The sequence below is a fragment of the Eublepharis macularius genome, chromosome 13 (assembly GCF_028583425.1).
Source record: "Eublepharis macularius isolate TG4126 chromosome 13, MPM_Emac_v1.0, whole genome shotgun sequence".
NCBI classification, from domain to species: Eukaryota; Metazoa; Chordata; class Lepidosauria; order Squamata; family Eublepharidae; genus Eublepharis; species Eublepharis macularius.
The window spans coordinates 26,161,921-26,189,516 of NC_072802.1; the positions used below are offsets into that span (position 1 = coordinate 26,161,921).

Below are 27,596 nucleotides of genomic sequence, written 5' to 3' on the forward strand. Positions count from 1 at the left end.
CAAATTATGTGACATCTATGACTAAACAAAGTCACGGGCCTTCTGGCCGACCTTGAGGTGGCATAATCAAAAAGGCATTTCAGTGTGATGCATTAGATAGTGTGGGACATCTTAACATGGGCTATCACAGCTTTTCTAGAATTGTTAGAGTGTACCTTGAGAATTAACTTTGAGTAAATTCATATTAGCGTATAAATTCTCTGAAGGCTTAAACAAAAGCAAAGGGATTTTAGAATAATCAAAATAGGACAGGTAGGAATTCTTCCTCAAAATATCTGTATAAAGTTTATATAAGTGCATAATTAGAAAATACATCTTTAAATATAGTTAAAAACATATTCTGCAAATGATATGGTTTAACTTTGGTACAATCCTATGTTCTCATTCTCTTTTAAAAATATTTTTTAGCAGTGATAAGCTATATATCTTTCTACCGCTGAGGCTGTAGATTTGTGATAAAGTTTAACTGCAACCAAAATAGCTGAATCCATCGTGCTTAAAACTTGAGATAAGATTCTAAGGAAATTGATGGGGACTATACAGTGCTTTCTCAAGCTTAAAAAAAGGTCTTCGTGATGTGTGCTAAATCAGCTCATATCTGAATTCATTAATATGCAAATTTTTCTTCCTCTTTCCTTTCATCTCTAAATAAGACCTATAAATGAACTTTTAGTTGTCCTGATCTTTTGATGGTGCTCTCTTTTGCACATGTACACCCTTTCCACCATAAAGTTATATACAACTTTTCCCCACACTTTAAGCCACAATCCATTCATGTTCCCCATTGAAATGAATGGGAAGGGCACACGAGCACACAAACATTGTGGCCTTAGTTGCTTGCTAGCTTAACAGCAGCAAGTAATACTAAATAAGAGGATACAAAAACCTTATTTTTAACACTGCTTGCAGTTCTTGAGAATTGCTGTAGTAATGTACAATAAGTAGAATTTTAAGGTAATAATTTTTGTAAAATACATATTTATTCTTCTTGCCATTGTTCCCTGGAATTCATTTAACTTTTATTTCTGGTCACTGTTGCTTTTCCCGCATTTGAGCTCTTTTATAACATCTCCATTCAAAGTAAATAAAACACTTCTTCAGTTCTTTGGCATTGGGGGATTCATACTGCTGTGATACTCCCATTGTGGCGGGAACGTGACCTTTCCAATGTTACACGTCTGTTATCTGGAATACAAAGGGAGGCAGGGGAAAAGGAATGGGGAGAAAGAGAAAACAAAACAGCGTAAGATTCAAAAACATGGATATTGCAATGTCAAGAGATTCTTAAACAGTCCTGAAAATAATTTCACATGAATATATCAATAAATTACTAAGAGGACAGATCAGAGAAGTTTTGGAGTACAGTTGCCAGGCGGAGTTCAAGAGTTCTGCAATCAGCAATAAATTACCTTCCTTATCAAGAGAAGCTGGGGTGATAAAAGCATTGGAAGAATCCTGCAGCACTTACCCCTTGGAAATAGCAGGTGATAACTAAAATGCTGGGGAAAATGTCACTATATAAAGAATACTCTATCCCCAGTAGCTTTGGGATGGAGGAAGGACTGTCTCTTTTTTACCGTGCTGAAAATTCACTCGCCACTACACAGAGAGGAAGCAGGGAAGACGTAGACTATCTACCCCCCCAACACTATTTAGTACTCTACATTTAACACTATCAGTGAAATTCTAAGCAGTTACTCCAGTCTAAGCCCACTGATTTCAATGTAAATCATAAATGTAATGTAATGTCAATGATTTCTAGTGTAAATCATCCAGTTCCTACATCCCCTGAACAAGCAATGTTAACAGCAACTTTAGTACGGACTGTTTTGCACGGTAACTATTGCAATGAATAATCAATATGAACCCATCCAGGGCTAAAATACCTTCAATGCAAAATTTTAAAAGGAGACACACATACATGCACGCACACACATGCGCACACGCACGCACACACACAATGAAAGTGTCTTCTTCAGTCCATGAACTGGGAGAAAGATAGAATAGAAATATTATAAATTCATTTCTCCAAACTGGTTAGCATCTTGTCTGCCTGTCAAAATTAGCTGACAAGGGTGAGATTCTTGTATGAAAGATATGCTACTGATTAGTTTTAAATTATAGCAAAAGTCAGCTGTTAAGAAAGAAATGAATAAGAGTATTTGTGCTGTGCAATTTCAGCTAACAGGATCAGGATTCAGAGAAAGAGACAATTTGCTCCTTTTTAAGAGCATAGTGAATTACGTTGGAGTCCACATTCCTTTTTCTTGGAAGTATTGTCTCCCAACTCTCAAATATTGGAGTCTCACACAAGCTAAAGTCCAATAAAGTGAAAGAAATGCATCCAAAATACCAGGGTTAGCCTTGATACTCTGGATATTGTATGGCATAAGAGCCATACAATGAGCCATGGTGAGTACTACAACGAAGGAAGTACACAATAAGCTAATTCAAAGTGGACTTGGAGCTGCAGCTGCTAGAATTACCACTAGCAGTTGTAGCTGTGGTGTCAATGAAGTTTATTTATTTATTTGCAATATTTATAACTTGCTTTCCAAATTGCCTTTCCAAGGCAGTTAACAAAATATAAACATAGCTGATGCATATACATAAAATTAAAACTGCAACTCTGGCAACAAGTATCACCAACAGCTGCTAATCAGAGATAGTCATTGGTTACTTCAGCCAAATTGCACCTTTTAAGGAGGAGTGAGAGTATGGGAGCTTTCTATACCATATCCAAGGGGCTGTTCCAAAGTGTGGGCATGACCACTGAAAATCATCATGCAAGGGCAGCAGAGGAGGGACCTCCCAAAACAAGGGGACAACCAAAAGTTAGGTGACCTTAGCTGGCACATGGGGGAAAGGGGGTGCACTAGATATGTGGGTCCCAGACCATATAAGGCTTTGAAGAGAACGACTAACACCTTGAGCCTAGAAACAAACAAGTAACCAGTGAAACTGCTAAAACACAGGTGGAATATGATCATACTGCTGTAAACTTCTCTATAATCTAGCAGTACCATTCGGAATCGGTACCAGCTGAAGTTTCCAAACAGTCTTCAAGGACAGTCTCATGTATATGCATTACAATAATCTAGCCTTAAGGTAACAGTGGCATGAATCAGTGCGGCAAGGTCGACACAATCAAGAAAGGAGGCTGGCTGGCACATTTGATACAGATAATACATACTATAGCACTCGTAGCCACGTTCCTGAGTTTTCTAAAAGAAACGTTGATTCCAATGTTCTGCCCAAGTTTTTCGCCGAGTCACAGAAGTGGGCCATCACACTATCATTTATACTGATCACAATCCCAAGCAGTGGAAAAGAGCAAGAGTCCAGCAGCACCTATAAGACTAACAAAATTAGTCTCTTCTTCAGGTATCTGAAGAAGTGAGCGGTAACTTCAGGTATCTGAAGAAGTGAGCGGTAACTCACAAAAGCTCATACCCTACTACAAATTTTGTTAGTCTTACAGGTGCTACTTCACTCTTGCGCTTTTCCACTGCTACAGACAGACTAACATGGCTAACCTTCTTGATCTAATCCCAAGCAGTCAGCCTTCCCTACCAGCACCATCTCTCTCTTTTTTGGATTCAGTTACATCCTGTTCTCCCTTAACCACTTGACCACTGCTTCTAGGAAATGGTTCAGCACCAAGACTGCTGCTTCTGGTGGCTGAGTTAGAGAGAGGTATTGTTGGAGGTCATATACATAAGGGTTTTAACATTTATTAGCTGAGCAGAAATCCTATGGAAATATTCTAAGGGAATAGTGTAGATAGATGGAGCTTTTATCCTGGAAATGTAAACCTAGGCTCCAGCTGTTGATCAGTTCTGGTATATATGTAATTTTGATTATGAGGCAAAAAAAATTCTTGTATGAATAATGGCCCCAATACAGTGAAGTGATTGGTATATATGAGAATCCTAGGAAGTGGATTAAGTAGGCTAAAATAAGAAAACTTCAAGAGTTTGTATAATGTGACATACAAATAGCCAGAAGATATTCTCGGCAGGTTTATGCCGTTAACAGAATGCATTACCTGATAAGTGAATTTTTTAATTAACACCTGCAGTCCTGCAGCACTTTTAAAAATGAGTATTTACTGTTGTGTCTAGATGGTTTAAGTCATCAAAGAAATGGGAAAACATGGACTAGGGAGGTATAACTGTTTTTACTGAGAGAGGCCATCACAGTCTTTGAGAGAAACACACACAGAATTTGAATTGAAAACCTTTTCAAAATTGAACAGACTATGTAAAGGATATGTCTCCATTATAACCAGGACTAGACTTAGACGTTGTATGAACAACAGGAAACTGAAGGCTAAGAGTGCACGAAATATCTGTTGCTTATATTGCTAAAACTCACGCCCTGTATACCATTTATTCTGAATTACAAAGATTTTTCTTGAGGAAGTGTTGAGGGAAATATGGGAAGGAACCAATTATTCCAGAATCTCGTTTTAACTCTTCGGAATTTTGCAAGGTGTTAAGGCTCTCCCCTGTGGTTGTGAGTAGACATGGGTGCAAACCAAAAAAAATTAACGAACCAGCAGTTCACGGTTCGGTGCTGACAATGATCCCAAGATCGCGAACCGCAACAAACATTTTCCGTTGCCGAACTGGTTCGTGGGGTGCGGAACAGCCCACGAGGCACTTAGAGAGCCCATATTCCTGGGGAGTGTTTTGCAGGCTCTCCTACAGCCATCACCCACGTTTGGACAAGATTGCAAAAGAGATCTTGGAGTTATACCCTCTCCAATCCAAGGCCCCCAGGAAACTCCCACAAAAATCCAAGCTCAACTATACTTTTAGTCTCTCTCCCCAAAGGCTAGGAAGTGGCAAGCAAGAGCTCTGTCCCACTCTACTGCTTGCTGAAAGTGAAACCCAGCCTGGGAGCCCATGGCTATTTATAAGCACAGGTCCCATTGAGCAACGCAGGAGGTCTGTGTTTGGCCATCAGAGCTGCCTATCAGGGTTTGCAGGGATGAGATTGGAGTGCCCATGGCTACAGGACACTCCAGGACACTCCAGTAGCCCATGGCTACAGGACACACCCTTCCCCCTCCCTTCCCTGGGTGTCATCTCCCAACTTGTAACCACTTTGCAGCTCCGTGGTTGGAAGGAAGCCCTGCTGATCAAGGTAAGATGGGCTTCGATTCTGATTTCCGGGGCGACAGAAGGAACGCAGACAGAGTTCAGGCATTCCCCCGGCTCCATTGCCAGGGGAATTGATTGCTGCCGCCTGAGTGTCTGGCTTCCCGAACCATGGCCCGAACGCACTGAACCAGGCTTCTTCTGAACGCTGGTTCGTTGGCCATGGACGCTCATGAACCGCCGGATCGTGATTGCGCGATCACCATTTTCGTGGGCTTTTGAAGTTCATAATGCGGTTCATGCCCATCTCTAGTTGTGAGCAAATATCCTTCGTAAGGTTAAGACCACATATAATTTAACCCAATACTTCAGCATGCTGTAAAGGTTCTCAAGTTGTAGTTAGGTAACTGGCAGGGGCAGTACATAGCCATCATCATGTAAGTACCGGAAGGGTATGAAACTGATGCAACCATTTGTGAGTGGTAACTACAGTGTTCACAGATGCAGGGATACTATCAGTGGAGTGTCATATTCACTATACAGCAACACTCAGAACTTACTATGCACAAGCAGCTAATTCAAAAACATTTTACATTGCAATCAGATCAAACGGATTTTGTTCTTTGAGTGGCAAGTTGCTGAACTTTGACTCTGATTGGGTTGTTTCCAAATGATTTAGCCGTGGCTTCCCCACAAGAGCACATCACAGAAAAAGGGTTTCCCCACCCTGCTGCCTGCACAGTACTTGCCTCTTGATCAAGAACACCAGCTCATACAATCAGGCTATCTGTGGCCAACTGAGGCTGCCTGTGAAGAGGATTGACGAAAAAATGGCAGCACAGAGCCACTCCAAAACATTTGAGGAAAAAATAGCTCATAAATGACAGGAGGGTAGAGAACATGAAAGGATAGTGTGTGTTCAACAAATCTGCAGTGCTGTATATTGCTTCTTTCCATCTCAGAGTGAGATTTTGGAAGCTAAAGGTGCAACACAGACAAATGTCTCCAGGGCACCAACATTCTCTTGAAATTTTGGCTGATTTATGCTGTCTTGAGGCTGCATTCCCTGGGAGCACAGCAAGCAGTTGCTGTCAATATACAATGGCATGTAAGTTCCTTAGAACAGACTTATCTGGCATATCCACTTTTATTTGTTGTAGCCAGTATCTGCTCAAAGCCGCTAAGCAGGGAATTGGAAACAAAAAGCAAGTAAACACACACAAACGTAATGCCATTTGTTGTCCGTAGATACAGTAATACCGCAGGATGAACCCTTAAGCAGCAATCAATGTGGATTAAGAACTTCCCTTAAACAATGATGCTAGAAATAGAAATGTCCCCATGTTTGTGTCAATAAAAACATACGTGGCATATGAGTGGGGACATGGGGTGACAAACGGTGGAGTGGCTATTAGTTATACAAGTGTGAAGTGCAACATAAACGACCTTGAGCTATCTTTTTAAAGTAACGCTTCCATGCTACTAATACAAAATTAAGACAATATACCTTCCCGTCATTGTTACTAAAAGCAGCATATCTGTGTTGCATCCTGCAGGTGATCCTGAACTTACAGTCTTTATGGCTAACTCAGAGCTCTCTCAGCCCCACCTACCTCACAGGGTGATGGCCATGAAGATAAGAATAAAACATTTTGTAAGCCGCTCTGAGTGGGCAAATGTAATTGTTGCTGTTGCTGCTGCTGCTATTATATACTTTCCTTTGGTGTGCATAACATGGTCCTCTCCACTCATGGAAGACATCTCGCAAGAGCAGAAGGCACCTAGAGCTGAAAGAACATGCTTTGCAACAGAGGGACTACGTTGCACAAATGGAAGGAAAGGATAGGATACATTATCTGAGATTCACACTGAAAGCGCCATGTGCAGCAGATTAGGGGGTGCTGTGATACTCCCAGGCCCTACATCTTTTATGTAAAGCTGCCATGAGGTGGCTCATTCAGCTCATATTTTTCTACATAATATATGTTACCTAAAGGAAGAGCAACCCATTTTCAATAGATTGTTGAAGTAGGTGTTTAGCAAGAAGAAACTTTTGAAAGAATTTCATTCCTTAAGTAATTGTAGCTGAAATATTCAAGAACATATACAGGCAGATGTGGTCACTGTACGTGCTAGCCTTCTATAATTCTGGATTAATATCAAACACATTCTCCTCTAAAAATAGAAGTCCCCCCAACCCAGTTTAAGAAAACAGAGTGTAGCACAACAAACTGAATGCTGACTTTCATTTTAATTGTAAAAATCACTTCAAGCTCATTTTGATATTGTAATAAAATGTGCCAAGATAGAAATGCAATGAATATATTACATTCAATATGCAAATACAATGTAACTGCTTTCATTCATTTGCAAGTTTTGTCAGGGATGACTGTTGTTCTTGTAACAGCCAAAAGATGTTAAGACTCTAGGGTGTATTTCTAGCTCAATTGATGCCTGAGAGCAAAGATTTACGTCATTTGTAATTGCTACTCTGTGAAAAAACTACCAACCCTAGGATTCTCAGTCTTGGGTCATTCGGATGGCTGGAACTTTTTAATCTATAGAATTCAGGACTTCAAAATCCGGGATGGCCATCATTGCACCCATTTCCACTCTACACTGCTCAAGAGTAGAGATGAGCATGGAGCGAAATACAAACCAAAATTAAGTATGAACCAGGCCGGTTGTGGTTCGTGAACCATGGTTCGTCAGATCCCATTTCTGACGAACTGCCATGAACTTTTAGGCCTGTTTGGTTCGTTTTTTTGGTTCATCACTGCAGACAGCCTGGTGCCAATCAGTTTCCTAGGCAACAGGGGATGGACTTTCTGCAGACCTTTTGCTGACCCGGAAGTGACCTTCTGCTGACCTGGAAGTGACATTTTCACAAACCAAATGAACCGGTTCGCAAGCCAGGGGCAGGTTTGTGAAAGTTCGTGGTTCGTGAAATTTGACAAACCACGAACCACATGGTTCAGTTTTTTTTCCGGTTCATGCCCATCTCTATTCAAGAGTAGAGATGGGCACGAACAGCAATATGAACAAAAAAAAGGGCCATGAACAGCCCAATCTGCTGTTCGCGAACAAGCTGTTTGTGAGGCTCCATTCTAAATGAACAGGTGGACATTGCAAGCCTTGTTCGTTGCTGTTCGTCAAGCCAGACAGTCTGGCACCTGCAATCAATTCCCTTGGCAATTTAGGTAGGGATTGTCTGAACTCTGTCTGAACTCCTGCTGTTGCTCTGGAAATCCCAATCTAAGCCCAATTTAGCTTGATAGGCAGGTTTTCCTTTCAAGTGTGGAACTCCAAATTTGTTACAAGGGAGCAAAGAACAGGGGGGGGGGGCTTCCAGCTCTGACTTTGCAGACAATGGAGAGGGAGAGAGACAGTTGCTGTTGGCATTTTGATAGAGAGAGTGCATCGGAGCTTGGATTTTCTTTGTGTGTGGTGGGATAGGGATCTACCCCTTCAAGTTCCAGGGCTGCTGCCAGGCTCTGGGCCAAGCTATTATTTATTATTGGTACCTTTCCTGCTGCCTGCTCAGGTCAGGTTTCTGGGAGTGGTGCAGTACAGATCTTGACTTGGATAATGGCTGGAGGAGAGCCTGCTGTCCACCACGAACAGCCAACCACGAACATGTTCGTGAACAGGGCCATGCTCGTGGTTGTTCATGAGTCCCTGTTCATGGACGGCAATGAAGAACAAACATCATGTTTGGGTTTTTTTTTCCTGTTCGTGCCCTTCTCTACTCAAGAGTCCATTTTACTTTCATTTCTTTAATGAAAATTTTGTATATGCCTGCCTTCAGAAGCTAGGGCATTTTCACAAGTGACACATCATTGTATGTGATTTTCCCATGTCTGTAAATCAAATGAAGAATCACACTCACCGGAACTAGGCATCTCTCTTTCTCTCTCTGCTTTCAATGTTGCATTAACAACATTCAGAAGCGGCACACTGGAGACTAAATAGAATTCTTGGCATAATTTGCGGACACACACTTAAGAGCAATTCTGGGCATTCTGAGAGAATCAAAAGTTTTGAAGAAAATGGGGAGGAAAAGTGTGGGAATGTACACTGCTCTGTTAGTCTCCCCAGTGACATATGGTTTGCAGCAATATGCTTACACACTTCAACCTTCTGGAATCTAGAAGATGGAAATGCTATCTCTTTAATTGCATTATTTCTTTGGGATCCTTCGCATGGGTTTTTTTTCTAAATGGTGTGTGTGTGTGTGGGGGGGTCACGGGCCCTTCTCTCCTCCCTTTCCCTCACCCATCTTGGACATGAGCTCTCCCTCAAGTCACTAGAGATGCCTTGGCCCATCACATGGTTGGGGAAAGGGAGGTATACCCCATCTCTTTTCCCCCAAGTTTTCTCCTTAAACTAGAGATTTGTTTTCACTAAATGAGTAAGCCTTTTTCTGGACTGCAGGTTGCAGCTTGCATGATACAATGCTTCTTTCAGGCCCCCTCCTTGTCTCCAAGCCCTAACCGGGATAGCCCAGGTGAGCCTGATTTCATCAGAAGCTAAGCATGGTTGACCTTGGTTAATAATTGGATGTGAGACCTCCAACGAAGACCAGGGTTGCAAAGACAAACAATGGCAAACCACCTCTCTTAGTCTGTTGCCATGAAAACCCCACCAGGTGTCGCCATACGTCAGCTATGACTTCAGGGTACTCTCCACCACCATCTTGTCTCCAAATTCCTTGTAGACAGAAAGCTGAAATGATAGGAATGCTGTTCTAGCTACCTTGCCGACACGACATTTTTCTGTGCAGACAGAACTTTTTTATTCATGAGGGCATGCCATCATGTAACACCCCAGCCCAAAGGGAAACATCAGAGTAAGAACTAGGTGAAGAAGAGGCCTGTTGAGGGAAAGTGGAAAATTGCTGTGAGGCTAATGTTACAGTGGTGAAGGGAGGAGATTCAGAGAAGATAACACCAAGGAACTTCACTGACACAGACCCAAAGAAAAAAGCCTCAGCTGGCAGCATCTGATATTGGACCATGAGTTGTTTACCTCCAAACTAGAAAGAAGGGAAGAAGATACCAAACACCGGGGCACGGTCTTCTTATCTGGAAAGGAGGTATGAGTGGAATGCAATAGTGACTTACAGTGTCACATTTCTTGAAGAATACTACGAGCCGCCGCCCTGCCAGTGTCACTGGCCCCGCCCTCAGCCGTCTTCCCGGGTGCTGGTGGGAGGGCTTCCCTCTGCCTCAGAGCTGGGTGGCGGGGGGGGGGGGATCGGTTGACGTCACCTGTCTCCCTCTTTTGCCTGCTGGCTGGGATTCTCTCGTCTCTCTCTTGCTCAAGTCACTCCCGCCTGGTTCTCCTCTCCGGCATTCTTGGGAGCCCTCTCCTTTATAGCAACCTCCTTCTCCACCCCCTCCCAGGGCAGTCAATCTGCCCTCGTCCTGCCTCGTTCCCCGTCATTCCCATCCCCACCACCTGTGCTCCCCTGTGGGGACTGGCTCTGGGCCTGCCAGTCAGCAGGCGGGGACTGGCTCTGGGCTTGCACCCACCTCACCTCCTGGCTGCTCCGCCCTCCTTCTGGGCCATGCCTGGCCGGCTGGGGCGTCCACCTTGGGGCAATGACTGGCTGGCCCTGGTGCTTTCCTCACCACCTGGGCTGCCCGTCCCTGCAGCGGCTGCCTGCTGGTCGGGGGGTTGCCTGTCGGCCTCTCCGCCCTTCCTGGGCCTGGTTGTGCTGCCGGGGGATTCAGCTGGGTGGCAGGCTGGAGCTGCAGCATGGCGCGGCCCAACGGCATGGTTCCTGGCGCCGCCACTGGCCTCGTTCCCACCTCCGCCGCTTCCCCCACCACCGCCGCTTGCTTTGCCCCCATCTCTGCTGGCTCCCACCTTGCCCCTCCTCCAGGTAAGGGCCTCGGACCCGGGGGGGTGTCCGTGCCCAACTCTGCCCTGGTGAGGGGGGGGATGAGCTCCCGGGCAAAGTCCGGGGTGGCGGGGAGCTGCTCCAGACAAATAAATACAATTTAGAGTCCAATAGATGCTGCTCTTCCTTTGTTTCCCAACCGTTTCCAACACAGCTATGATAGAACAATATCTAAACTTTAAATTAAAATGAAAAGCAGAGTGAATAGATATGGCCACATAAAAGAAGCTGATGCTTCTTTATCTTTAGCAATAATAGACATTCCAAACACTCTACCTTATTAGAGTGATTTTAGTTGCAGCAGTATAGAAGATGGGGAGAAAACACCCTTGTAAAAGGCATTTGTGTGGCCTGTACCCTTTGGGAGGCAATGAAAGCATTTGCATCAAATATTTATTTGTTCCTTCATTTAAAACTTTGCTCACTGGAAAAACCTAATGAGATACGCATCTAGTTTTTATGAAAGACCCAGGGGACAATATTCATACAATTCCAGTGAACTTTAGCACAATATAAGCAATACAAACCTAAACACAGTAGACAGGAGAGAATAGATAGAACTGGATTTCATTTTCTGCTTAAAGGCTTTATTAAGGGATTACAACAGACCAAAAAAACAAAAAAACAAAAAACAAAACCTAAACAAACAAACAAAGCAACACCTGCATAGTGTATGGCATAACTCCCAGTTTCTCAGCGGCAACTCCCAGTTTTTCACCCTAAACTAGGCTTACCAGGCTACTCACTGAGGCAGGCAACCTCCAACTCCCATTGGCTCTCCCCCATTCTTGCAGTGGATACAGTGACATAATTTCTGGTTGCCGCATTTGCGGTGCCCTAGAATTCCTCAATCTCTATGGTTTTTATCATACTTCTTTCGGTAATTCCGACAGCACTGCAGGTATTTGTTTGTGGTCACTTCCAGGTGATCACCAAAAAGTAATGTCACTACGAAGTCACTACTAAGGTCACTGTTTTACAAGTCTGAAAGAATAGATCTAACCCTTATGCTTCTAGAGCATGTTCCTCTTCTCTTGAGCAGTACTGACATGAGGAAGTTTGCAGGTAGACGATGTGGTGACGCAACTGCAATTCACTGAGCACATGTCCCTACAGAGTAGTTTTCTGGGGAATGACAGACAACGACAATCGGAGGCAGGATTGTTGTGTGGTAAGAACCCACAATGCAAGATTATCTTGGTAAGACTTGGTAGAGAAATTTTACTCATGCCAAGTATTTGACAGGTTTCATAGCTGAGGTTGAAAAGAAATTTTTCATCCTGAGGTTTTTGTCCCTCAAGTTTTAGGTTACTTGGATGATCTGAGCAGTATTTACTCTGTTTGCACTTTTTTGATGCACACCTGGGCTCTACTTCTGGGAGTTACAAATGTAACATAAAGGCTAATCTTGCAGAAAGGGAGCATGGCTGTCATAGACAGATGGAAGAAAACTGAATCACGGCTGCACAGCCTGGACAACAAACTCTGCTTTGTCTAGATTGTCTGTAAAGATTTGGAGCACACTGACAAACTTCCCACCCTGCCGCTTCCCTCCTCCCCCTCCAATCTGGTGAGAGAGAGGAATAGATTCCCTCCTCCCCCTCTCATTGGGTGAAATAAGCAGTGGGCAGTAATTTTTAAACCCCATGGCTTGATTCAGTTGGCAGGCGGGCAAGTTCCCGGCCCGCCTGACAGCTAAAGCTGGGGTTTAAAGCATTTCAGGGCTTCCTCAGGCTTCATCTGGGAGGGGGGAAATCTGCTCCACTGAAGTTTAAAAGCTCCCCTCCCAGCTGAAGCTTAAGTGTCTGTTTGGGGGCTTTCCCGGGCTTCAGCTGGGGGGGGGGACTCCTGCCTCCCACCTGAAATTTAAAGCACCTGTTTTGGGGCTTCTCTGCACTTCAGCTAGGGGGAGAAATTCCCCCTCCCAGCTGAAGTTTAAAGCCCTCTTTCAGTGCTTTAAATTATAACCCCGAGGGTGGCTCCAGTTGACTGGCAGAGGGAGCTCCCCTGCCAGGCAGCTGTAGCCAGCTGCAGGGTCTGACAGCTCCCTGAAGCTTTCCGAAGGGATCCAAAATGCTTTGGGAACCTTTGATTCAGCATGCTGGGCCCGATTTGGAAATCACGAATCTTTACAAATCAGGTCTGGTTTGGGTATTTATCCGAAATTGGAAACCCAAATCACACACCCCTAGTTATAAGTACCAAATCCCAGTTTGTGTGTAAACCCTCTTTTGTCTGCATTTTTCCTCATCTTTTCTCCCAGGACATCCTTTTTGCCATCTCTATCTGCAATACTCAGTAAATGGTGGCTTGTGAATGCAGACATCAAAACAAACCACAATAGATGCAATCTGAGCTTTAAAAAACCAGCTAAAAATCCTAGTTTGAAATCCTGGTTTGGTGCTAAACAATAACCCCCCAGGTTGTTGGTTCAGCTATGGATTACCATGACATCTGATGCAGCTAGGGAACCTTTTGCATATATTTTAATTATGGATTAGGTAACATTTGAATACAATGCAAACAGTGTAGCTCCATAGCTTACATGCAGGCCCTTCTTTTTTGTGTGGTATGGTTGTTGATCTATATAATCCAATGAGAGATGGGCACAAACTGGGAAAATACCAACCAGTGCGAACCATGAACCACAAACTTTCACAAACTTGCCCTGGTTTGCGAACCGGTTTGGTTTGTGAAAATGTCACTTCTGGGGCAGCAGCAGATCTGCAGAAAGCCCCTTCCCCTGTTGTCTAGGAAACTGATTGATCAGCACCAGGCTGTCTGCAGTGATGAACCAAACCAATTGGCCTAAAGTTCATGGTGGTTCGTCAGAAATGGGCTCTGACAAACTGCCAGTTTGCGAACCATGAATCGGCCTGGTTTGTGACAAACTTTGGTTCATATTTTGGTTCGTGCCCATTTCTAGTAAATCCAACTTTCAAAAACATGTGTTTATATAGTACTATTATGATATGTCTTGTCATTTGCAATTGTGTTTAGAGTTTTCATGCTTTCACATTTGGAATGACACAAGACCCTGAATTCAGCTTCTCTATTCCCCCTGCACGGATGGGAACCTTTCTTTACCAAGCCAATCCATTTAGTCCTTGTCTAGACAGGAATTGTATTACAAGTATCCTTAGTTCTCCACTTTGAACAATATAGGGATGTTGGTTTTTGGCCTCTTATCAATGAGTGAGCCAGAAACGGAGGCGTCCGACTTACCGGGCGCCTGGTTGCCGCCGTCGGGCTGGGGGGAGGCTGGGACGCATCTTCGTCGCGTCGGCCCATCCGGGAACCCCCGGGTGGGCCGACGACGAATCAAATTCAAACCTCGGAGCCGGCCAATCAGGGGCTCCGGCCGGCTCCACGAGGGGGCAGGGCGAGGACTGCGAACCTCCAGTCCGCAGTTCTCACTCAGGTCCGGCAGCTGGGTATTTAACCAGCTGCCGTCCCCGCCCACCCTCACTTCGGTTCGGCGCGTCTAGAGAGAGGAGCATCGGAGCAGGCCGGGAGAGCGGCGGGGCAAGGCAGAAGACGTCGGCGCGGCGAAGACCGAAGAAGGAAGACTGCGGAGCGTGGCAGAAGAGGCGGCGGGGAAGACCGAGCGAGGGCGGTGCGTGGGCTGGGTGCGGAGCGGGGTGAGAGCTGCCCCATCGCTCGCTCCAGCTGGAGCCTCCCTCACTCGGCAGAAGAACGGCCCGGAGGAGCGACGGAAGGACACGGGCGCAGGGCTCTGGGGTTTAGCCGAGCCCTGTCCCCTTTCGCAGTCAGGCCGCCCGTGGGGGTGGGAACCGTGCCCCTTGGGGGGGGTTTTTTCTCCATTCGCCGGCCGGCCGCTCACCCTCTTTTTTCTTCCCTTGCCCAGGGCCTTTGGGCTTCCGGGTTGGTGGCTTCCCTCCCACGCACATGGCCCCTTCCAAGAAGCCAGGGGTAGGGAAGACTCGGTCCCAGAGGGCCAGTAAGGGGGCTGCCGGGGGACGCAGACCCGGCCCCACCCCTTCAGCGTCTGTCCCAAGAGCAGGCACGGCAAGCAGGCACAAAGGGCCGGGGCAAGCCCGGGGCAAGGCAGGGGGCAGCAGGCCGCCTGCTTCTCCCTCTGGCAGGGCTCGGGCTACCCCTGGGGGAGGCTCCAACAGGCCGCGACGGGCAGGCACGGCAAAGCCAGGCCGGGGGGAGGGGGCACCTCCCAAGACCAGCAAGCTTACAGGCAGGGGGGCACCAGGCGGGGCCCGAGGAGGGCACTCTGGGGAGGACCCCAATCCCTCTGCCCTCCAGAGTATTAGCCGGGCACTGGAGGCCCTTACAGCTAGGGTGGAGCACCTGGGGAACTCCGGGCTTGGGGCAGCCCCAGCTGCCACAGAGCCTGTTGAGGTCCCCCGTCGGAAAGGGGGCCACAAAGCGAAGAGGGGGCCCGCACGCCATCGGGACTCCTCATCCTCCAGTTCCGAACGGTCCGCCAGCGGGCGCCGAGAGAGAGAGGCCAAGAGGAGGAGATCAAGGCGAGGAAAGAGGAGCCAGCGCCGCCGCCAGGAGGAGTCAGACAGCGACTGGACCACAGGTGAGTCCTCGTCCTCAGACGAAGGGGAGCTGGAGGGTGATTACTGGGGGGTAGCCGCTAGGGCCCCGGGTCTGCCCAAGTGGGCTCAGCGCCGGCGGCTCAGGTGCCTTGGCGGGGAGGGGGATCCCAGGGAGGTGTGGGACCCCAAGGGCAGCCCCCTGCCCCCCACAGCCACTACAGATGACGAGGACCCCCCGGGCAGTCATCTCCCCCGCAAGGTCCGCGAGCGCATCTTAGATGGTTTTTACGTGGACGTCCTTTCGCTGCTCAGGCCGGAGGCTGAGGACGGGAGGTCCGCCCCCTCCGCAAAAAAGGAGAGGAAAGGAGCAAAAAAGGAGTCAGCTGAGCGCACATTCGCGAACTGGCTAGAGGGCTTCACTGTTTACTTGGGGGTGGTGCAGGCCGCCTACCCTGACAGGGGTTGGCACCTCACAAACCACATGGGGAATGTGCTTCGGGCCCGAGCTCTCGCCGGGGACTCGGCGGCACTGGATTATGACGAGGCCTTCCGCAAGCGGGCCTCGCATAACCCCAGGGCACGCTGGGACCTCATTAACCAGAAGTTATGGCTCTGGCTAGTGGGACCCCACATGAAGGGCAGGGGGGAGGGCCCCCGCGCTGGCCGCTGGCCTTCCCGCAGGGAGCGGGGCAGGGGCCTGTGCTGGGAATACAACCAGGGGAGGTGCCAGCGGCCCAGGTGCCGTTTTGAGCACAATTGCGATGCCTGCGGGGGGCCCCACTCCCGCCCGGCTTGCCCTCGCGGGTCAGCTGGTCCCCAGCCCTTTCGTGGCAGCCGGCCCTCCAACAACAGTGCCCGCAAGGAGGGAGGGTCGGGTACCACAGCTCCCCAGCCCGCCGGCAACGGGAACTAAACATTTCTGTGGGCTGGGGGGCCTGGCCTTCACCCCCGTCAGGCTCCACGCCCTCACTCCCCTCCTGGCTAGATACCCAAACAGGCAGGCTGCTCAGTTCCTGCGGGAGGGCTTCTCGTCCGGCTTTCGCATCCCCTTCACCGGCCCCCGCGTGGCAGCCACATCTGGCAACCTTAAGTCAGCCAGGGAGTTGCCGGAGGTGCTGGCCGCCAAGATTGACAAGGAGGTCGCCGCAGGGAGGGTGGCAGGGCCGTTCACCGCTCCCCCTCTGCCCAATCTCAGGGTCTCCCCACTGGGGGTGGTGCCCAAGAAAACGCCGGGCGAGTACCGCCTCATACATCACCTTTCGTACCCCAGGGGCTCCTCAGTGAACGAGGCCATCCCACCCGAGCTGTGCTCGGTTAGGTATGCCTCATTCGACCATGCGGTCCGGCTCGTTCGGGCATGCGGGAAGGGGGCCCTCATGGCCAAGTGCGACATCCAGTCAGCGTTCCGGCTGCTGCCCGTCCACCCCAGCGACCAGTGCCTGCTGGGATTCAAGTTTCGCGACCGCTGGTTTGTCGATAAGGCCATGCCCATGGGTTGCTCTGTGGCCTGCGCGGCCTTCGAGACTTTCAGCACCTTCTTGGAATGGGCTGCCAAGGATCGCATGGGGGCCCCCTTTGTCAGTCACTACCTGGATGACTTTATCATCATGGCCCCCCCCGACAGCCCGGCCTGCGCCGACCGTCTCCGGATTTTCAAAGAGCTAGCGGCCGAGCTGGGCGTTCCCCTGGCGGAGGAGAAGACAGAGGGGCCCTCGCCTCGTCTCACCTATCTGGGCATCGAGCTCGACTCGGTGGCTGGGCTTTCCCGGCTGCCGGCGGATAAGCTGGCCCGCCTCCGGGACCTCCTGGCGGGGACCCTCGCTCGCAAAAAATGCACCCTCAGGGAGTTGCAGTCGATAATTGGCCACCTTAACTTCGCCTGTAGGGTGGTCTCCCCAGGGCGGGCCTTTTGCGCACGACTTTCCAGGGCCTGCCGGGGGGTCACTTCTCCTCACCACCACATTCGCCTCACCAAGGGCATCAAGGCAGATCTGGAGGTCTGGCTGAGATTCCTGGCCGGTTTCAACGGCGTCTCCCTGTGGCAGGCCCCCCTCGACCTGGGCACCGCGCTCCAGGTCCACTCAGATGCGGCCGGAAGCCTGGGGTTTGGGGTGTTTTTCAGGGGCCATTGGTGCGCCCAGCCGTGGCCTCCTTCGTGGGCTGGGTCAGGGGTCCTTCGGGATCTCACATTCTTGGAGTTTTTCCCCATACTGGTAGCTGTCTCCATTTGGGGGGACCTTCTGCGGGACAAGCGGGTGGTGTTCTGGTGCGACAACCAGGCTACGGTCAGGGTCATCAACAGGCAGTCTTCTCGCTCCGAGAGGGTTATGCGCCTGGTTCGCCGCTTTGTCTTGATCTGCTTGGCTACTAACATTACTTTCTCAGCCCGTCATGTAGCAGGTGTGGATAATGGCCTTGCGGACGCGTTGTCTCGGTTCCAGATGGAGAGGTTCTTCGCGCTGGCGCCAGAGGCTCACCGCACTCCGGATCCATTCCCAGAGGAACTATGGCGGGCTGGCGAGACATTGTGATGCAGGGAGTACTTAGCTCAGTTGCCCCCTCCACGCTCAGGGCCTATGCGGCGGCAATGGAGCGCTTCGTGGGCTTCACCTGGGGGGCGGGTGGGGGGGCTGCCCTGCCCCCCTCTGAGGACGAGGTTCTTCAATACCTGGCCCACCTGCGGGGGCTGGGCCGGGCCCCCCGCTCCATGCGGAGAGAGCTGGCAGCGGTGGCCTTCTTCTGTAAGGCCTTAGGGTTCCCCGACCCGTGCCGCGGCTTCATTCCACGTAGGGCTGTCGAGGGCTGGGCCAGGCTGGCTCCGCCTTCCGCCGACAGGAGGCGCCCCATTTCACTCTCCATCTTACGCCGCCTCCTGCGGGTCCTCCCCGACTGCTGCTGGTCCTCCTTCGAGGCTCAACTGTTCCACACGGCCTTTACCCTGGCCTTCTTCGGGGCGCTGCGGGTCGGCGAGCTGGTGGCAGGCTCCCGGCGCGACTCAAGCGGCAGGGCTCTCAGCTTCGCAGATGTCTCCTGGTCCCCTCAACGAGTGGCCATCACGATCCGTCGCTCCAAGACGGATCAGCGGGGAAGGGGGGTCACCTTGTGCCTGCGGGCTACCCGGCGGGGGCCAGTTTGCCCGGTCAGGGCGGTGGGTGCTTACCTGGGCATTCGCCCTCCCCTGCAGGGCCCCTTTCTCATACACAGGGATCACTCCCCGCTCACCCGCTACCAGTTCGCCTCCCTGCTACGGGCTTGCTTGGAGGCTGTCAGGCTCCCTCCCTCTGAGTTCGGCACGCACTCCTTCCGTATCGGGGCGGCCACCGAAGCCGCGAGCCTCGGGCTGCCAGACAGGACCATCATGGCCATCGGGCGCTGGCAGTCCGGGGCCTTTCGCTCCTACATCCGGCCCAGTGGGGGGGGCAGTCATTAACGGCCTGGTCTCGTATGTTTTTTCCGGCAGGGGTAAGGAAGTCGGTGTGGATCTGTGGCCACAGCATCGTCCATTGGGCCGGGAAGTACGCAGCATCATCGGGCTGGGGCAGCCACCTGGGCCTGGAGGACCATCTGCAGATCCACTGGATGGGCGTGCGCGGGATGCTATGGGACTCCCTCCGGCCGATGCTCCTGCGGCAGGCCCGGCGACTGGGGCCTCCGGACGCGTTGGTTATCCAACTTGGAGAGAACGACCTGGGCGGGCGCGAGGGTCCAGACCTGCAGCGGGCCATGCGCGCTGATCTGGACTGCCTTCGGAGCCTCTTCCCTCAGACAACGTTCATTTGGTCGGACTTGCTGCAGAGGCAGGCTTGGCGTGGCGCCCGGTGCCCGAGGAAGGTCGATGGGATCAGGCAGAGGGTTGCTCGCGCTATGGGCCAGTACATCATGGAAGCTGGCGGTCGTTTCATCTCGCACTGGGACATTTCTTTTCGCATCAGCCCCCTCTTCGCCCCTGACGGGGTTCACCTGTCCAGCTGGGGACAGGACATCTGGCTCCAAGACCTGCGGGACGGCCTCTTGGACTGGGTCAGCGGTAGGAGTGTTGGCGGGAGCCACGGGTGGCTCTAGTGGCGGTGGGCATTGGATCAGATCACTTTTGGGGGAGTTGGGGGCCTCCGCGCCCCAGGCTCCCCGTTAGGGGATTCCCATAAGGAATCTTGGGAGTGAGGCTTGGGGTGCATGCCCAGCTCGGGGGCTGCCACGGCATCCTCACTCCCAGGTGGCAGGGGAATCACTCAGGGGTGTACACCCAGGTGATCTCCCCTCAAATGCCACTCCTGTGGTTCCCTCCCCCAGCTGGGGTCTGGGGGAGGTCGAGGTCCATCGGCTGGCAGGCGGGTCAGCCGATGTTTTTCTGGGATCTGATCCACATGCTGCGCCAATACTCCTTTACTGCTGTTTCAATAAAGTTGTGGCCGTGTTTTCTCCAAGCTTGGTGTGGTCTGGGTTTGTTCATGCGTCCTACTCCCTCCCCCCATCAGCACTAGGCGGCAAACGGAGGCGTCCGACTTACCGGGCGCCTGGTTGCCGCCGTCGGGCTGGGGGGAGGCTGGGACGCATCTTCGTCGCGTCGGCCCATCCGGGAACCCCCGGGTGGGCCGACGACGAATCAAATTCAAACCTCGGAGCCGGCCAATCAGGGGCTCCGGCCGGCTCCACGAGGGGGCAGGGCGAGGACTGCGAACCTCCAGTCCGCAGTTCTCACTCAGGTCCGGCAGCTGGGTATTTAACCAGCTGCCGTCCCCGCCCACCCTCACTTCGGTTCGGCGCGTCTCCCACCCACCTCTCCCTTGTTTTCTGCGTTCCTTTGTCACAACTGTCGGGCGGTGGGCATTGGATCAGATCACTTTTGGGGGAGTTGGGGGCCTCCGCGCCCCAGGCTCCCCGTTAGGGGATTCCCATAAGGAATCTTGGGAGTGAGGCTTGGGGTGCATGCCCAGCTCGGGGGCTGCCACGGCATCCTCACTCCCAGGTGGCAGGGGAATCACTCAGGGGTGTACACCCAGGTGATCTCCCCTCAAATGCCACTCCTGTGGTTCCCTCCCCCAGCTGGGGTCTGGGGGAGGTCGAGGTCCATCGGCTGGCAGGCGGGTCAGCCGATGTTTTTCTGGGATCTGATCCACATGCTGCGCCAATACTCCTTTACTGCTGTTTCAATAAAGTTGTGGCCGTGTTTTCTCCAAGCTTGGTGTGGTCTGGGTTTGTTCATGCGTCCTACTCCCTCCCCCCATCAGCACTAGGCGGCAAACTTGCTTAGTTATCCACTGGCAAATACAAAATTGTCATTTTAGATAAAACTGTATTATCAAATTAAAACAAGCTATTTGTTTCAAACGTATTACTTTCTCTGCATGCAGAAAGTACCCTTTACAGCTCAGATCATCTCTCCAGCAAATTTTAAACTGTTGATGACAGGTAAGTGTTTTCTCATCAACTCAGAAAATTATCCATCTTGAGACTTGGAATGGTGGTAGCAGCCAGAGGCAGACTACTGAAAGCAACTGTCTTTACATAGGAATCATTGCAAATTTTGTCAGCGTAACACTCATCATCACTTGCCCAAGGTGTTAAAAAAGAAAAAAAGGTTTTGCAGAATCTTCATTATAAGAACAAATTCAAACCACATTTAAGAACACAGGATCTCAATTTCACAGAAGCAGCTAGTGACCCAAAGTAGGCTCCGTGCACGAGAAGGACATCAAAAAGGTAGGTGCAGGGCCTCCAACCTCCCATACATGGGGTAGGGGGACCTGGCAACCCTATGTCAGATAAGATCTGGGAGATCCAGGTTGGAATTCCTACTCTGCCATTGAAGCTTGTTGGGTGACCTTGGGCCAGTTAAGCGCTGTTAGCCTAACTTATCTCATAGGGATGTTGTAAGGATAAAATGGAGAATGATGTATATTTTCCTGAGCCCCCTGGAGTAAGGACATGATAAAAATGTACTAAATAAATACTTCTGCCTGCTGCTTTCACCGACCAGCTTGTGGATCTCTTCCCATTGCCTGCCTTTATTCTGCACTCCTACTTTCCTTGGTGCCTCTTCCTGCTCCTTAAGTCCTGACTTGCTAGTTCGGAAATAGTTCTGATAGGGAGCTCGTGATTGGGGATGTTCGCTAGGTATCTCCCTTTTCTGATAAAGCTGTTTACAGGAGGATTTCTTCCATTAATTAGCAAGATGACTCAGATGTCCTAGTAAGATCCCTCCCAATTCTGCTGTTCAACAAAAACAAAAGTGGCTGGTGTTGCTATCATAAAAAATGTTGCAATTTAGGACCAAAATAGCTTAACTTGGAATCTCTGGAAGGTTTACAAAGGATAGCCATTGGTTAGGACTGTAGAACAAATTTTAAATTGTTTATAGAGCAAATGTGCATGTCAAAGAGGGTACCATAATTACATGGGATTGTTAAACCTACTTACCTATTACATTAGGTAATAGGCCCAGCAGCTTCCCCAAGCTGCTTTCCATGGATCTATGTTAATGTTTTGAATCACCTACATCTATTTTCCATCAGCGCTCTCTCTTAAAAACTGTCACTACATCTATTTTATCATTGAGTTCCCTTCTCTTTTTCAAAATCTCACTTTTCATTTTAGCTTTAAATGCATTTTGGGAGTGAAGTTGGGCGGGTGGTAACAGATGAAGAAGTGGGGAGAGCTGAATCTTGAGTTCTTCGGGGAGCCAGAAAACCATCTGTGGGTAAACCAAGATCAGAAAGCATTCCAAGACAAGTAATCCATACTCCATTCCTTTGGACTAGCAACCACTTTTCTCATTATCTCCTCTGAACTTGCAGATCAATACGACAGACCCCAGAATTGTATCTTGTTGATTTATTAAATTTCTAACAGACTGTGAGACTGAAAAGAGACTCCTGAATGCATTCACCTTGTGGTTTCAAGCACTGGCATCTTCTCTTTTGGGCTAATTAGTATTTTAAACAGCAACAGGGTTTTTCCCCCCTCCAAAGTACAACAGTTTGAATAAGGCCTCCTAAAAATACACAATGAAATAAATCTGAATGTGACCTTTTAGAACTGACTTAAGGTGACATTTATTGGGATTAGTTTCCCTTGTAATCAGAACTCAGAAAAAAGATCAAGCAGCAAAACATTCCAGCATGCGGCTTGGATGATCATCTATGCCGCCCTGCATTCAAGAAGATCGATCTCAGTGACGTTCTGGTAGTTGGTGAAACAAATTCAAGTATTACAACAAAAACTGAGGAGAGAAATTTCTGTGAATTGGATTAAATATAATTCTGTTCAGTGACTGGCTTTTTGCTTTTGTTTCCCCCCTTAAATGTTTGGAAACGGTTGGAGTACAAATCTAAATATGTAAATAAACATAATCCCCCTGTTTTGGACCACCACACTGCTAACGTGAATAGACCAGTAAATATCTGCTGAGCGAAAGTGAACTCATTGGCTAATAAACAAGGTAACCATATGAAAATATGTTTGATTTTAACATGATCAAGAACTTATGGTTTGTGGATTATAAGACTATATACATTAATAGGTGTTCTTCACTAACAGATGTCCTTCAACCAATCGTGGTCTGAAGAAAGACATGTTTACTAATCTAATTCTTTCCTAAAATCACAGATGTTTTGGTACTGCAGTGTCCAAAATTAGTTCCGATGTATGTGACTGATTTGTGTCAGGAGGACTAGCTATGGCCTGGCCTGGATCACAAGGTCACAAGGAACATCTTTCAGGAGGTCTTCTTGACACGTCTCATTTTTTTAAAAAAAGCAGCACTGCATGTTTGATCAACACGAACAGCACAACTCTGTGAGACAGGTTAGGCTGAGAGAGTATGACTGGTCCACAGTCATCTAGCAAGCTTCCAATCAGGCATTCTTTTTACATGCTGGGGGCGGGAGATCTCCTGCCCCCCGCTCCCATTGCCTGCTGCTGCTCCAGCAGCCAGTGGGAGGGGAAAACCCCCCCACTGTCAGTGTAATGGTGTTACATCCCTGGGGAAAACCGGTATCACTCCACTCTAAGGATTGCCAGACACTATGGGAAAATCAGTTTCCAATGATTTCCAGAGCAAAGTGACGTAAGACCATTGCACTGATGGTGCCCCCATCTCCCTGCCCCCCACCAAAAAAACTGCTGCCAGTTGCCAGCCAGTGGTTGGCCAACCTACTTCCAAGGTAGAGTGGGGACTCAAGCAAAAGAAGACTGCCTCTCTGTAGATGACTTTAGATGATTCTAAAGAGCATTTTTACTTCAGAAGAATGTCACTTACATCTTTTACCCTGAAGAAGTAAAGGTCCTCACCAAGTTAATTGTTTAAAAGAAAGAAATGTTTAGGAAAAGAAGTTTTAAATATGTGTTTATAAATATTAAATGGAACTTTCCCCCCTTTGAAACGCCACCACCCAAGACAAGTGCTTGTGAAATTACTGAAAGCTGTTCCATTTCTATGACTGTAGCCCATGATAAGCCTTATTTTGAAACACCACCACATGCCTGCCTCAAGGGTTACAAGACAAATCAATCTCTTTTGTCCCTTCCTCCAAGGGTAATTGGCCTTTAAAATCACATAAGAAAATAGGCCTGTTTGCCAACACAAGCAGAGCCATATTCAGCTATTCATTTTGATTTTCAACTCCCAGCTGAAAATGTAATGAAGGGATGGGAAAGAAAATATGATGAAAAGGCTGCTGTATCAGACAGGCAGTATATACAGCAATACATGGAATAAGGAGTGCAGCGAAGATAGCTTGAAGTTACAATCCAGTCATATCATCTTTATTATCTTTTATTTCAATAGTGCAAGAATACTTCTTTTTATGGTTATTTCATAAGAATTTCATTGAACATAATGGCACAAAGATTTGGTTCTGAATCTAACAGCTAACAGTTGTGACCAGGGAAAGTATTCCTTTTCACTCACATTTAGCTATGTGAGAGTTTCAGTTCCCCTGGTGGAGTGGGGATCCCCCGCTTTCACTCTCTGCCCCCTGCCACTACTCAGCTGGTCAGTGGAGGCGGGGGGGAAGGCATAGGAACGTGCTTTCCTGGTGTGCACCAGGGCCGGCATGACTACGTCACTCCTGGGAATGACATCATCACGCCACCCTGAGAGCACTCCTGTGCTTCGTGGCAGGCTGATTTTGGCTCAAACGGGCCCATTTTGGCCACTTTCTCGCCAAATTCATCCCGTGGTGAACCTGTACAATGATGTCACTTCCCAGAAGTGACATCATTGTCCCGGTGCAGGGGCACATGCATTGTGCATGAATGAGGAGGACCATGGGAATAGCAGTAAGGTGAGCTCTGGGTCCCCCGTGTCCCACCAGGAGGCTAGGGGGAACTGGTAAGCCTAATGGTAACAGTGGGGATCGATGTACTGGTTAATATATATTTATTCAGTTTAAACACAACTTCCCCTCTCCTGAAGGAGCTCAAAATGCTCCCTGAAATTCTACTCCTTGGGGGCAGGTTACCCCCTCCCAGGAGCAATATGAGGGGAGATTTGGAGGGCTTTCACATATTATTTCTCCTGAGATGAGATGATTTAGTTCTTGGAATGGCAAAAGCTGCAGCAACCTGGCCCCTTTGGCCAAGTTGCTAGACTGCAGGCACTATGCTACCCACCATGGTGTTTGTTCAAGAACAATTTTGCTGGAGAACACTGACATGATCCTATAAGGATCAGCAATTGCCTTGCATGTAACCAAGTTCATGTAAGGTAAGCCTGCTTTACACAGGAGGGAGGAACTGCTCTACTCTTTTTGCATGTGTTGATTTTTTTTAATGAGATCTAAACCATAATGGTATTATTACAATATTTTATATATTGTCTTTAGAATAAGATCATAAAAATATGAAGAACAATTCTAAAGGTAATATTTTTGTGGGGGAAAACAAATGTAATTAACATGCAACATACTATTAGATATAAACTTCTACTTGATGTATTGATATTCCTTTAAAGATTTTTCAAGAAAGGAGTTAAGGAAAGTCGTAACAAGTTGTTTGGAATTTTTTTCATTGCTGCTTGTATTCTTTTTAAAAAAATTGTCTTGGGATAGAATAAAATAAAATCACATGAGACTGCAACATAAGACATTTTAATTTGTTGTTTAGAATACACTGTATGAGGACATCTCCAGTTTATTTCCTGCAATTTAAAAAAATGCATTTTATATATATAAAATTCCCCTCCTCAACAGACCTTGGGGGAGGTTTCGGGGGAAAGTACCAGGCAAGGGAAGGTTTGCACTATGCAATGGAGAAATTTGGGGAAAACAAACGAGTATATTTTGTTGTTAGCTCTTCAAGAGAAGAAATTTAGAAGTGTGATGTCGTCCACGCTTTCTAAATCTCAATAGCTGCTAAACCGTGGACTTTTATCATCTTCAGTACCGTCAAGACCCCTTGTTGTCCACACTTCCTGCTCAAGTTCTTGCTTGTGTTCTACTTAGCTCTCATCTAGCCAACTATAATTTTCTTCTTGCTCGCCCTGCTATACCTTTCCTGTATGAGAATCCCAAATATTTCTTATGAATATGTTGCTTTCTATTGCTTTTTGTCTGTTACTCTTACTTTGCTCTGGTTTCAATGTCTATTCTTTACTTTATGCTCTTTTCCCCCAGCCACAGAATTTCTTATTGGACTTCTGGTCTCCTGCTCTTACACCCATGTAACTTCTCTTCTGAACAGTTTCAACCACACTGGAGTCTGTGCATTCTGCAATGTTGTTCCCTGTGTTTAGAAACAACCCCTCCCCCCAGCTCTTTCTTTGTCCTCTCTCAAAACTAGGATCTTCAAGAAGACTTTCCTGAACTATTCCAACCTTACCACACATTTCTAGTCCACAACTGCACCTTGTCCACATGCAGGCTGTTAGTACTGTGGGTAGAGGCTATATTAAATCCCCATGTAATATTGCACAGAGCATATTATTAGAGCTGAGCCTCAAGGGTTTCATGCTTCCTAGTGTACTCTTCAGTTTGAGAAGATGTCGATGACTAAGTTAGAAACTCCTGTGTACAGACACATGCACTTCCTGGCTTGATGCTTTACTGTACTTTCCCACTGGTGAGAGAGCAGTGGAAGAATCTGTACACTCTTTCCAATTCTTGCTATGCAGGTTAGACTCAGCCACTGATGATTCTGCTCTCACCTCCTTAAGAAGTTTGTCCTGATAAGGAGCATCTAAGCAAAGACCAGATTTCCTCACTGTATCAAGAGCCAACTTAAACATTTATCTTTCACCATTCATTATATTCAACTCCTCTCTCACACACACTTTTTCTTTGAAGCAGGGGAAGAGTTAAGAAATACCAGTCCCTGATAGTGAACATCTGGATAAACAAGTGAGCCACCTCCTGCCTTCCATTCAAAAGGCATAATAAAAATAACCCTTATTACAAATGCAATGCATTGGAACATTTTCCTAATGTTTGCATATCTGTGAATCAAGATTGAATATTCCATTAAAATACAACAAACCTCCACAAATAAAAGTTGGTGAAAAAATTACAAAGCTGTTTAGGAAAAAAAATCAAGATCAAATCCCTTTGGAGCACAATATTGAAACTGTTCCTCTAAACCTTTAATGTGAATTTGCTCAATGGGATTGTGTATACAGGTGTAGAGCAATTATTAGATTTGATATCTGAATGAATTCAGGTTCCCATTAGAGCTTCAATGCTTCAGTGACCCCATTATTTTCCTTCCAGTACTCCCAGACCTGATCAACTTAATTATTCTGACTAGTGAAACATTTAGGACATGAATTTATGATTTGTTTGAATCCAAATGGGACAACCAAAGGTACTCCATTAAAAAAAAATAACACAAAAGGGGGAGAGGAAGTCTTCTATAATGTGGCAGAGCATGGAAACAGGTCAGATGTATGATAATACTTTCCGTTATAATAGTTTCTATATTGTGCTGCATTGAAATGCAGTCTGTTTAGACTGAAATATGCAACCAGGGCGGCAGTCTTAGGTGAGGAAGCTCATTACATATGCTCCTTGCATGATGGAGGTGTCAACCAGGAAGCAGAAACTACAGAGGAAGGCCCATGCAAGTGACTTAATT

General features: G+C 48.0%; 1 protein-coding gene across 1 annotated transcript in view; it reads right to left on the reverse strand.

Moving 5' to 3' along the window:
• Nucleotides 1-266: 266 nt before the first annotated feature.
• Nucleotides 267-27,596, reverse strand: part of DIAPH2 (diaphanous related formin 2) — a 444,699-nt gene continuing 417,369 nt past the window's right edge. The window contains exon 28 of the mRNA XM_054995941.1: nucleotides 267-1,185. Within this exon, the coding sequence (XP_054851916.1) occupies nucleotides 1,121-1,185 (65 nt within the window). The 3' untranslated portion in view covers nucleotides 267-1,120. The remainder of the gene's footprint in view (nucleotides 1,186-27,596) is intronic.